The sequence below is a fragment of the Mycothermus thermophilus genome (genome assembly GCF_041956435.1).
Source record: "Mycothermus thermophilus strain CBS 625.91 unplaced genomic scaffold VTJ04scaffold_3, whole genome shotgun sequence".
NCBI lineage: Eukaryota > Fungi > Ascomycota > Sordariomycetes > Sordariales > Chaetomiaceae > Mycothermus > Mycothermus thermophilus.
The window spans coordinates 1,740,152-1,752,519 of NW_027191429.1; the positions used below are offsets into that span (position 1 = coordinate 1,740,152).

The following is a 12,368-nucleotide window of genomic DNA, read 5'->3' on the forward strand; positions in this document are numbered from 1 at the left end:
ACTACACCCCTCCCCCCCCCCCCCCAAAAAAAACAAAAAAAAAAAAAAACCTACATCATGCTCACCTCCACACCCCTCCCCCGCCCACCCGCAAAGGAATCACCAACGGCGGCGGTTGCGGCTTCATACTCCTCACCTTCGCTCCTCCAATCCCTCCAAACTGGTTCTGTTTCTCCTCCCGATTTTCGCCGTTCTCTTTGCCATCATAACCGTCATCACCGAAATACCCATCCACAATACCCTCGGCGGCATAAGGGCTCATGTGCGGATAATCCGGATGACTCAGGCTTGTGAGGTCTGAAACAGGGTTGCTGCTGCTGCTGTTGCTGGTGGTGGTCGCGGTGGCCGAGGCGGCAGTCGGGGGTCGGTAGGCTTTCCATTCCTTCTGCTGGTGCTGGTGCTGCTGCTGCTGTTGTTGCTGTTGCTGGTACTGACCGTACCGAAATTGCTGGGATGGCCTGTACCCAGCGCTGGTACCGCTGCCGGTGGTGGTGATATTATTATTCCGGTCGAAGCTGCGCGCGTTTGTGATCATGGGGAGGAGGGTTGATTGTTTATTGTTGTTGTTATTATTCGTAGCTTGCTGCTGCTGGGAAGGCAACGTCCCCACAGCCGCCGCGGCCCCTCCAATTGTCAACGATGGCGGGGTACTGCTGCTGGCAACTGGAACACTCCCGCCAAGAGCCTGCCAGAGTCGGTCATCGGCTGGGAGGGGGAGAGGTTTGGCGGTGGTTGCTAGTTCGGACGCCCGGGACGGCGTCGTCGTGCCAGATCGGCTGGAGTTGCTGGACGGTGGCCGGTAGGGCTGGATCAGCTGTGGTGGTGTCTGGGTGATACGGGCTGCTGGCTTTAGGGGCCAGTCCTGTTTTTGTTGCTGTTGATATTGACGCGGCAGAGCAGGGACTGGCGGCGGTAGGGGTGTCACGGAACTGCTGGCCAGCGGCCAGTTGGATTTAGGAGGGCTTTTGAGAAACGGGGTCTCGGGCTCCGAGAGAGAGACGACGGAGGAAGAGTAGGACGAGGAGGAGAAGCTCGTGTTGCTTCTTGCCGATATGGGGACGATCTCGGGGATTGTGGGAGCAGTGGATGCTGCGAGAGGCGGCGATACCAGCCGTGGCTGTTTGGGTTGTTGCGAGACGTACCCGTACTCGAACTCGCCCTGTCCCGAGCCTGGTCGTTGGTATTGTTGCTGTTGCTTCTGTTGCTGCTGAGGCCCGAACCCGGACCCGAAACTGCTGCCCGTCGAAGGCCGGTTTGTCGATGTGAGTGATGGGCTCGTGCGGCCCACGCTGCTGATTGCCGCGAGGGTGTTGGAGGTCCACATACTGCTGGTGCTGCTGCCGCTGGTGCTCTGATCAGTGTTGGCCGACGCCCCCGAAGCGGTCGACGACTTGCGGCTTGCAGAATAGTCCATGGTCGAAAGATAGTAGTTGTTGCCCTGGTAATTCTGCCAATAATAAGGCTGGCCCTGGCCGGCGGCGACAGGCACGTCGGGCATCACTCTCGGCTTTGACCTCGGCGACACATCCCAATCGCCGCCGCCGGTCCGGCTACCCCTGGTGTACACATTCCCCGTGGTCCCTGAGCTGGCGGCGGTAGCGGCAATTTCAGCCTTGATCTTGAGCCGCTCCACAAGCGCGGCATGTGACTTCTTGAGCGTCTTCTTGACGAAGCCGGTCATGATGACGTTGCAGCGCATGTCGACGTCCTCGCGCAGGTACAGGCCCGTCGAGGGCACCTTGAGGCCCAGCTCGGCCGGCTCACGCGGCTCGCCGGGGAGCGAACCTCCCACGGTCCACTTGTCGCGGATGTCTGGGAAACAAAAGTCAGCGGGAGTGATGGCCCGAATCTATTTCTCTAGAGACGTCAAGCATACCCAGTCCGGCCGGGGCATAGCAATGCGTCTGCAACCCGTTCGGCAAATCGTTGAAGGCGCACGTGTAAGTGACGTCGCCGTTGACGCCCGGGAGGTAGGAGATCTTGTCTGTCAGGGAAAACCACCGGCAGGTCACCTCGTCGGGCTCGGCATGGGGCGGCGTCGGGATGGGATGGCGCTCCTTGACCAAGGGGTTGAGATCGATCATCTCCAAGTGGTCGTGGAGGAAGTCGAGCACGATCTGCCGCGTGATGCCCGGCGGCAGGGGCGTGATGGTGGTAAAGACGGTTCTCTTCGACATGGCTGGTGAGATAGATGGCACCGCGCCTCGACTCGATGTGGTAGTACGATGATGATGCGAAGCGCGAGGCAGGTTGTGTAACTTCACCCCGTCTGTGTCGAAGGTGGTTCAAGCAACATGCCAATTCTCGGGCGGAGGATGTATACTATAACTATACCAGGATCCCAAATCTCAAAAAAGGGGGAGCCCTCCTCCAACATCCATACCTGACCCAACCGGGTCGTCCAGGCAATATCTATTTGAAGCCCAACTGCTTGTGTTACCTAGCCTCATCCCTACTTCGGTCACCCGCCGTCCTCCTCCCCAACGAGTCGGATCGGGAACTGCAAGGCCCGTGAGGCTGAGATCATCATCCTTTTGCTTCCGTCAGCGATTTTGGCCAGGCTTGGCCTGCATCTGGATCTCGGCAACGGTTCCCAACGGGCTGCGGCGCGGTGTGGCGTTAACCGCAGCCGGCTACCACACCCTTGCCCAGTGCTGCAAACCCTCCGATTAGGCTGCTGCAATGCGACTTTGGCTTGCATTGGCGGTTCGGTAGGGCTGTGCTCGCCGGAAATAGCTTGACAAGCGCGGGAAGACCATGGATGGGATTTAGGGAATCCGACTCAGCCGCTGGCATGTGGCACAAAGACAAAAGAAGCATCTCTCACTGTTGGCCAAAACCGGAAAAACCTAAGATTGGGGGCTTGGGTTGGATTCGATTCGATGGCTAGGTACCTGAAGGATGACTCGTAGGATGACGAGATACCTAAGCTTAGGAATTCCGTAAGCGCACAGTGGCGCGTTTGCAAGGAGGTTGAGAACCTGACTCTCCTCGCACCGTCAAACCGGCAGGTTGGCCCAACCCTGCGTGTCTAGCATGTTGCAGTAGCTCATATGAGCACAACCAACACCCTCTCAAATCTCCTTACACCATCTCGCCAACACCGCATTCAACTTCACTGCCGCCGGAATCTCCTCCAGCGCGACATCCACCTTCCACATCTTCGCATCCAGTCCTCCAAACCCGGCCATTCCCCTGCCCCCACCCGCCGCCGGCACCAACAACCCCAGCGACGTCAACCTCTCCCACGCAATCCCGGCCGCGCCCCGGCCCCAGACGCGCGCTCCGCCGCCGAGCGCCAGCACGCCGACGCCGCCGCCGCTCGTCGCCGACTGTACGCGCTGCCGGCTCATGAGCGACGTGTACTCGTCGTAGGCCATGGCGAAGTTGACTGTGTCGGTGTGCGCGACGATGTCGAGGCGGGCGGCAGCGATGAGCATTGCCAGGTCGAGGTCGGAGAGGGCGGAGAGGAGGTGCAGTTTGGAGTCGGGCGGCTCGAGCGACATGGCAGCGAGGCCTGCTGTAGTGGGGCAAGGAATGCGCAAGGTTGGGGATGTTGGGGAGAGGGCTGCCAGCGGGAGAATGCAGCTTGTTAAGAATGCAGAAACAGATTTCGTGCTGTAGAAGTGTGTCTCAAGGTGGTCGGTGAAGGCTGGCGTTTTGTACAGGGACTGTAACACCAGGGTATTAGTAACCGGGATCGATGACAACCCATGGTCAGAGGAAGGGAGACGACTCACATCAATGCGCTTGTTCCACCACTCCCAAAACACACCATGTCCTTCCAAATCCACATTGATACCCTCCGAAGCCATGTCCTGCTCGTCGATGCTCAACCCCTGGCGGCAGACAGCCCAGTAGGCAGGCAGGTTCTTGGGTAGGGACAGGTAGACATAACGGTGGCTGAATCGGCTCTTGACCCTCTTCTCCAGGCTCTCGACTACATCAATGCGAGTGGTCAAGCCGAGGACGGCGATGGGCGCCTTGCGGGCCTGGGCAATGTCAAAGAGATTGTACAGGAGCGTCTGGCGGGCGTGGGTAGCGAACAGGTCGAATTCGTCAATGATGAAAACGACCGACTTGGAGGTCACGCCGTCCTGGGTCTCGCCAATCTCGGAGGGGTGTGAAAGTAACGCCAACAACGAGGCCATGGTATCGGCATAGTTGGTGGTCTGGCGTATGTCAGCAAGAATTCAATGACAGCCTTGTCGTAAGAACCAGTCCTACCTTGTTGACAAGCTCATCCTCGACCGCCATCTCTTTTCCGAGCTGGCGCCAAATCTCCCTCAGGGCCAGCTTGTCATCGGTGTGGATAAACCCGCTGAGCCGCACGACGTGGAACTCGTCGGGATGCTTCTTGGACAAGTCGTCGATGATGGACTCGACAAGCTGAGACATTCATTAGCAAACACCCTTAGACACAACGAGGACGCATTATGGCCTACCGTCGTCTTGCCACATCCACGTGGGCCTATAACCATCATCGAATTCCCCTCCCCCGCCGCAACCGTCTGCTCCACCAGCTGATACGCCTTCTCGTACGCCTCATCCTGACCCTGGAGCCGTATCCGCCGGCGGCCAGCACAGCGATCAAGCAGCACCCGCTGGGCGGCACGAAGATGCTCCTCAAAATGAGGAATGTCAGGGCGCTGATCCTCGCGGGCGACAACTGACCGACTTGTCCCGGCGGCGCCGTTGGCCAGCGAGACATCCTCTTGCAGACAGTTGCGGCAGAACCAATCTCCTTCGGGAATCTCGGCGATGCCGTAGCACTGCTGGTGTACGGCCAAGTCGCAGTTATCGCAGAATACGATCTCGTTGGGCGGCGCGGAGTCAGGTTTGGAGCAGATGGCGCAGACCTCATCGTCTTCTTCGTTATCCTCGGCAGCGCCTTCACCGTTACCGGAGACACGCTGCTGCTCTTGATGGCTGCCATTGGTCTTCGGACCATCGTCAGACTCCGGATGGCGGCGCTTGGATGCCGACTTGGATGGTGTTTCCGCTGCCGGGACATTTTCTTCCTCCTCGTCTGACTCATTCAGCGCCTCTTCGAAGGAGACGGTCTTTGGCTGCCTTTCGACACCGGGCTTCTGTTTCCGCGGCGTCAGGATTCCCTTTGGCGCCGCCGCCCGTATGGCTTCTTCGAACACCCGTTTCGGATCTCGAGGCAGCTCACCGCCGCGCTGCGTGACCTTGTCCTTCCTCCCCCGGCCGGCCTTCTGACTCTCATGTTCGGTATTCTGCGCCGCTGCCAACTTCGCCCGCGCCTCGAGGTCTTTTTTGCTGGGCCGGCCTCGTTTCTTCTTGGGCGGCTCAACCCCGTCGAGAACGGCGGCAGGTACCGGGGCGGATGGTTTGGAGCGCTTTGGTTGCGCAGTCACATTGGCGGCAGCGAGCTCGTCTTGATCCGAGTCAGGCACATCGTAAACACTGGGTGCGTTGCCGTTCGGGGCCTGGGTCTTTTTCGGCCGGCCTCTTGCCGAGGAACGGGAGGTAGTGCCGGTCGGTTTGGGGGCAGTCTTTAGACTCTTGGTTCGGCGTACGCCATATGGCTTCTTCTCTTTGGACTCGGACGCATCAGGCGCGGCCGAGTCTTTGGTTTCGGGCAGCTCAGGAGCACTCGAGGACGGCTTTAAACGGCGCTTTTTGGATGTGGACGAGCCGGCATCATTGTCTTCATGTTGCGATCGTTGTCGTTTCTTGGGGACGGCTGCTGATGTTCCGTTGGGCCTGGGCATGATTTCGGGGAATAATCTTGTGAATTATAAAGTCATTAAAAGCAGAAATCTATCATGGCAAGTTCGTGAGCATCAAGCAAGCAATAGGTAGCACTCGGTGGATCACAAGGTTCAACTTTTGGAGACGCGTCCGCTGAAGGGGAAGCGCGTCGCCCCAGGCACAGGCGCCTGGCTTGGCGTTGAGACGAAAAAGTGGATCTCTGCAGGAGGGAGGTCTTGAGCCATTCAGCCACAGCAGCCGTCTGTCCCCTGCCACATCTTGCAACGCCGACAGCAAGGCTTGAGATTCTGCGGTGAGGATATCGAGGAAGGAGCACCGTGGGAAGACCAGAAGTACCATCTGTTAGTGCAGGGCAGATTTTTGTATGTAAATCGATTCTGGCGACTAGCGTCGTTAACAGAGAGTTCACATTGTGTACACACCCGGCCAGGTTCTTGCCTCGAGCTACCACGCACACACAACACATCGATGATCGCATTTGTCAGCTAGCTCCCATACACTCGGTGATGCAAAAGCCGACCTCCGACCTAGAAGTAGATGCCCCGTCTCTGACGTTTCGTCTCAGTGACTCCGGGTCGCGAATTGCTCCATCCAACAACCTGGAATTACTCCGTACTTAGTGCATAGTTTCTTTGCGCCATTGGCCTGTCCAGCCGGGTAGAGCACTAGGGCATCCAATGTTTTGTCATGGATGGAGCTGGTGCTTGCGAAACCGAAAATGATGCAATCCATCGCAGAGGAGCCCCCGCGCTGCTGTCATCTCGCGTTTAACCTGCCGTTTCCAGGTTCCCACCTCCAACAATCGGAGACATTTGTGGTGCTATGTCTCCGGCTCGAGGTTGCTCAAAAGGTGCATACGTAAAGAACCCGACATAGATAAGGTATGGGATTTAAACGGGATCCAAATAGACCTTGTCTCAAAACCCTGATTTGTAAGATGCAAGGTCTATGAGGTGCATCAAGACGATGCTGTGAGATGTGCCTCTGGCTTGGACGGTCCAGTACTTAACCCCACTGATAAGTCCGAGCTGCTTATCCACTGCGCCGGAGCTTAGCTAGCGTCCTCTTGACCCCAAACCTTGGAACAGACCGGAGCACCCCCAGACCATCTCTCCTCGATCTCAGATTATCCTCGCCAATCTCGTTGACTTCCCCCTCCGTCAAGTGTCCTGATGGCGCTGTGAATGAGGAATTCTTGCCCATCAATGTCTGGCGAAGGGGTTTTCTGATTTAATCGATGCATTGCCTGGCATAACTTATTACTACGTGGCGCACTTGTTTGTTTCTCTTGTAAGTTGGACGAGAGTTGCTTGTTTTGGCTTCGAAGCGTTCAAGCTCAAGGATACCCAACCCAACCTTCTCGACATTGACATCAACATCCCAACATCAACACCTGCCAGCGTCCCAGCGAGCGGCGTGGTTTAATAACAACATAGTTACTTCCAATTTGCGTTTCGGCATGGTTTCTCGCCCTTAATTGCCAGCGTCATCACTTCATCATCCCCCCTGTCGAGGAACGTCCAACTCTCGAACACAAACCAAGCAATCACCAAACATGGCGCCGACAAGTAGCCCATTATGGGACGAACCCGAGGCGTACCGGGCCGCGCCGACGAATGACGGACCCGGCCCGCCTGGGGGAGGAGGCCCAGATGGCTGGAGCCGGGACTCGGAGGACCATCCTGATGCCGTGAGGGAGACCACCAGGTTGCTAGGCACCACGGATCCAGGCTCGGGCGCGGGCGCCCAAGAGTCAACGTGGGACGGCGACGTCGATTTCGCTGGGCTGCCGTGGTGGAAGAGGCCCTCGGTATGTCTCCCTATCATGACTGTCAAGATTGTGTGGTTTGGCTGACGCGGCTTTAGGTGTGGTTTTTGTTGGCCCCCTATTGCGTCTTCACATTCGCCTTTGGCGGCTCCGTTGTTCCCCGGATCAACCTGTAGGCATCTTCGACTCTCCAATATTGGAGCCTCGACCTGTTCGCTGACCCTTGACCCTAGCATCATCGACCTCGTCTGCAAGCACTACTTCGCCGACAGGTCAGCAACAGATCCCAATTTCGTCTTTGTGCCCGTCATCCCCGGCGGCAACAACCGGCAATGTTTCATACCCGAAGTGCAGCGGCAAGTGGCCAACTTCTCCCTGGCACTCAGCGTGCTCACCGGTTCGCTGAGTTCCCTGAGCGCCCCTAAGCTCGGTTCCCTCTCGGACCGCTACGGACGCAAGCGCATGATGGTGGTCTGCTCCATCGGCGGCATCGTGTCCGAGATCATCACCATTTTGACTGCCAAGTTCCCTGACGTGGTGTCGTTCCGCTGGCTGTTGCTCGGCGCTTTCTTCGACGGCCTCACCGGATCCTTCACCGCGGGAAGCGTTCTCAGTCACGCCTACACGAGCGATTGCACCCCTCCATCCAAGCGCGGTGTCGCCATCGGCTACCTCCACTCGTGCCTCTTCACGGGCCTCGCCGTTGGTCCCCTCATCGCTGGATATCTGGTCGAGTGGACTGGCTCCTTGATATCCATCTTTTACATCCTCCTGGGCTGCCACATCTTTTACGTCGCCTTTCTGACTTTGATCACCCCCGAGTCGCTATCCAAACGCCGCCAGCTTGCCGCGCGCGGTAAGCACAAACTCGCGCTCGAAGCCCTCGCCGAAGTATCCCCCGAGCTAGACCGAGACCCGGCCAGGCCCAGGAGCATAGGCGGCCACATCCGCCGGCTAGTTCGCACAGTCAAAGCCTCCAACCCGCTCGCGCCGCTCGCTATCCTATTTCCCTCCGGCAACGGGCCCAACACAGCGCGCCTTCGCCGTAATCTGCTCGTGCTGGGCTTCGTCGACGTGGTCCTCCTCGGCGCAGCCGTCAGCGCGGGCGGCATCATCATCCTGTACGTCGAGTACATGTTCGAGTGGGGCAACTTTGAGAGCTCGCGCTTCATCTCCATGATCTCGATGGTGCGCGTGCTGGTGCTGGTCGCCATCCTGCCGGTGCTGAATTACCTGTTCCGCAAGCGCCCCGCCGCGGCAAGGAGGCGACAGCAGCGGCTGCAAGGGCTGGAATCCCCAGCCGACTCCGCCAAGGAACAAAACCGTGGTGCCGACGAGGTCGACATCTGGATCCTGCGCTTCGCGCTCCTCGCCGAGGTGGTGGGGTCGGTGGGATACGTCCTTGCGCGCACCGGAGCGCAGTTTGTGGGCTGCGCAGTGATCACGGGGTTCGGCGGGCTCGGATCGGCGACGCTCCAGGCCGCGCTCAGCAAGCACGTGCCCCAGGAGCGCGTCGGGCAGCTGCTGGGCGCCATCGGCCTGCTGCACTCCCTGGCGAGGGTCGCGGCGCCGACCGTGTTCAACAGGTTGTACGCGGCCACGGTCGAGTCATATCCCCAGGCGTTTTTCGTGCTGTTGGTGGGCTTGTTTGGGGCGGCGCTGATCGCGTCGTTTGCGCTTAGGCCGCATGGTGAGTAGAATACCCCCGTTTTTTCTTCCCTTGATTATTAGCTGTTTTGGTGTTGATCAGTGGCTGACGGGCTGGGCGTGTTTAGTGTATATGACGGCCGAGGATGAGGTGCCTCCCGTGTCGAGCATGACGGTCGATAGGGCACGACAGGAGGCGCTAGAGGAGGAAGAGCTGCTCCCTGCGCAGTGAGGCGGTTCAGATGTAATCAATATACGTGGCGTTTTTTCGCTTTGTGGATTGAATGTGCATGGGTTGGCTACCGTCGTCTTGGACATGGTAAGATGGCGGCAGTTTGTATTTGACTTGGAACGGGATATATGACTTCTGATGAGCTCAACACCTACGTTCCCAGATCCGTTGGCGGGATGATATATAACTAAGCGTTCTATGTACAAGATTGGCGTTGCTGACCTTCAGCGGTTTACATGTCTGGTGAGGACCGACGAGTACTGCGTTCTCACTCTAGGAAGAACCCAGAAGTGAGTCGGGAGGTTCGGGTCCGTGTCCACGATGTTCCAGGCAACGGACCTGGCGGAGAGAGAACTATAGAGGGAGGCCGGATCGAAATGTAACATGGAGGCGGCTGAAAGGAGGAGATAGTTTAGTGTCTGTTCCCGCAAGCCACAGCGGCCTCGAATCTTACCAGCACTTGTCACAGCGGAACACTACCGAGCGAAGTGGACCCGGACGGGAATCGGCGTTCAAGGGACGGCCCCGCATTTCCCGGGGCTCCGGAGGAAGCTCGGAAGCTTCCCATCCCCACTTATCACGCCTCCCGTCCAACCTTCCTCATCACCTCACATGAAACCCCATCTGGGCATTCACTCACCTCATCATCACACCGGACGCTGATCTGGGGACTGTCCATTGAAACACAACCTCATCAAGAAAAGGACATTGAAAAACCCGGCATTCATTTAGCCGGAAAAGTCACACATTTGCCGCCTCTACTATCCTCATTTTAAGCCTCGTCCACGTTAACGCTTCAGGTCATTACCGACAGCAGCTAGGGACTGGATATTTATATCTCCAGACATTATTCTTGCAGAGGAGCATGTCTATCGCGCTACCGCGATCTCCCCTGCGGACAAGCACTCTCATTAGCGTCTACTCTGCCCAGTCCATCCGCTCTCTCTCTCATACCACCACCATCACAACACCAAACTCTCTCATATTAACACCTCCAAAACCCGGACCTCCCCTCCAGTTCGTCAGGATGAGCAGCAGCAGCACACCCCCTTCCACCACCAACCCCGCCCCCGTCCGCCACAAGGAGCAGGACAAGAGCAAGGACAAGGACACACCAGGAGGAAAAGGACGAGAAGGACAAGAACGCATCTTCTTCGGCCCCTTTGATGTGACCACCCAAGTTTTCCTCACGACTCCTTACTCCTTCGCGCTCGTCAACCTCAAGCCGCTGCTCCCCGGCCACGTGCTGGTGTGCACGCGGCGTCCGCACCGGCGCATGACAGACCTGTCCCCTCTTGAGGTAGCCGACCTGTTCACGTCGGTGCAGCGCGTTCAGCGCATGCTGGCGCGGTTTTATTTCTCGGATTCCTCCTCCGGCGTGTGTCCCCCGACAAGGGGGCACGGGGACGTGTTGGACGGGTCGTTTAATATCGCTCTTCAGGACGGACCGGAGGCGGGGCAGACGGTGCCGCATGTGTGAGTATTGCTTTTCTGTCTCTGTATTTTTCTTTGGTTTCCTTTTGTTTTTTTTTTTTTTCTCTTTTTTCTTTTTTTTAGAAAAGAAAAAAACCAAAACAAAAAGAATCATAGCTCTAACGTGCCATCTCAGACACGTCCACGTCATCCCCCGAATCCGAGGCACCACGGCCAAGCCCGCCTCCACCGACGCCGACGCCGTCTACGACGGCATGGCCGGCGAGGCCGGGAATGTGGGCGGCGCCTTGTGGGATCGGGAACACGGGATACCAAACGGTACAACCTCCTCCTCCTCAACAGCAACGACACCTCAAGCAGGGACGGCATCATCATCCTCCTCAGTATCAGCTCCAGCATCATCAGCATCATCGACATCTCCAGCAACAGCAGCAGTACCAGAACTGATGTCCGAACGCCCCAAACCGGGCGGCGGCTTCCCCCGTATCGAAGACGCGGACCGCATCCCGCGGAGCATGGAGGACATGGAAGCCGAGGCGGAGCGGTACCGGAAGGTGTTGGAGACGATGAGGATTGAAGAAGAAGAAGAGAAGAAAAAACAGACAGAGACGTAGGGACAGGAGAGGTGACATGGCCGGAATCCGTTGGGTTTCAGAAAGTCGGTATGAAGGAAGGGTCTGACAGGGGGAAGGGAGTTGGTTGAGAGGTTTTGAGCTTTCAACCCCCAACACATGTGAGGAAGGGGGATTGCAGGTATAAACGAAGAGGTGCGAGTGTGGTTATGGGTCTCTCGTCCCTCCCAATTTTGGTTTGTTCATCTCATCCACACCCTAAATCTTGCTCAGATAAAAGGAGACTAGGCCGCGGGTCGACAAAGGACACACACAAGTCCATACTCCAAGCGAGGTAATACACTACATGTCAATCACTTTCTCTCCAGCCTGCCTCGGTAACCTACACAGGAAAGACTCAGGAAACATGCACTACCTTGACCCGACGCAGACAAAACCCCAAATTCATGGTCGTTGTTGTACCATTATTACCAATGTCTTCCAACCCTAACCCCAACACGCTCTCCTTTTCAGGGTACCTTTAGACATTCATAAGGAAGACCAAACAGTTCATCCCCATTGAATAGACCAACACCGGAGAAAAGACAATAACCTGGATCTATCTCTCAAAGCTCGGGGTGCGACTCCATCGTGTATAGATATACACGATGGCATACAACCAGAAAAAGAGAATCAGGTATGTCCTCCTAGCCTAATATAAATCCATACCTAAACTAAGAACCGAGGTAATTACGCCCTAATTTTCTCCAAGTCCCTCAAAACTCCCATACCATATTCCATATTCCCATCTTTGCCAACACCAAACAAGCGGATCCATCCAAAGGCGCACATAGAGATAAAACTCCCAAGAAAACCGACCTGAGCGGTAGCCCGTGTCACCTCCCTAGGAAACACCATCAACAAAACCAAAAGCCTCCTATAAAGCAGTCCCTTTTGCGTCCCAAACAAATACCCCCCCAAATATTTCCAAGAGCAC

At 57.0% G+C, this 12,368-nt stretch overlaps 4 protein-coding genes across 4 annotated transcripts; 2 read left to right on the forward strand and 2 right to left on the reverse strand.

Annotated features, from left to right (window-relative positions):
• Window positions 1–61: 61 nt before the first annotated feature.
• On the reverse strand, window positions 62–2,177 carry VTJ04DRAFT_4741 (uncharacterized protein; the record flags this gene model as incomplete). Its single annotated transcript, XM_069362782.1, has 2 exons — window positions 62–1,812; window positions 1,877–2,177. The coding sequence occupies 2 exons, from the start codon at window positions 2,175–2,177 to the stop codon at window positions 62–64; spliced, it is 2,052 nt and encodes a 683-aa protein (XP_069219694.1).
• Window positions 2,178–3,074: 897 nt separating this feature from the next.
• On the reverse strand, window positions 3,075–5,738 carry VTJ04DRAFT_4742 (uncharacterized protein; the record flags this gene model as incomplete). Its single annotated transcript, XM_069362783.1, has 4 exons — window positions 3,075–3,671; window positions 3,741–4,172; window positions 4,228–4,389; window positions 4,446–5,738. The coding sequence occupies 4 exons, from the start codon at window positions 5,736–5,738 to the stop codon at window positions 3,075–3,077; spliced, it is 2,484 nt and encodes an 827-aa protein (XP_069219695.1).
• Window positions 5,739–7,294: 1,556 nt separating this feature from the next.
• On the forward strand, window positions 7,295–9,386 carry VTJ04DRAFT_4743 (uncharacterized protein; the record flags this gene model as incomplete). The annotated part of the gene is made up of 4 exons (XM_069362784.1): window positions 7,295–7,549; window positions 7,606–7,679; window positions 7,741–9,197; window positions 9,283–9,386. 4 exons carry the CDS (start codon window positions 7,295–7,297, stop codon window positions 9,384–9,386), a joined length of 1,890 nt encoding a protein of 629 aa, XP_069219696.1.
• Window positions 9,387–10,413: 1,027 nt separating this feature from the next.
• Window positions 10,414–11,434, forward strand: VTJ04DRAFT_4744 (uncharacterized protein; the record flags this gene model as incomplete). The annotated part of the gene is made up of 2 exons (XM_069362785.1): window positions 10,414–10,862; window positions 10,996–11,434. 2 exons carry the CDS (start codon window positions 10,414–10,416, stop codon window positions 11,432–11,434), a joined length of 888 nt encoding a protein of 295 aa, XP_069219697.1.
• Window positions 11,435–12,368: the final 934 nt, after the last annotated feature.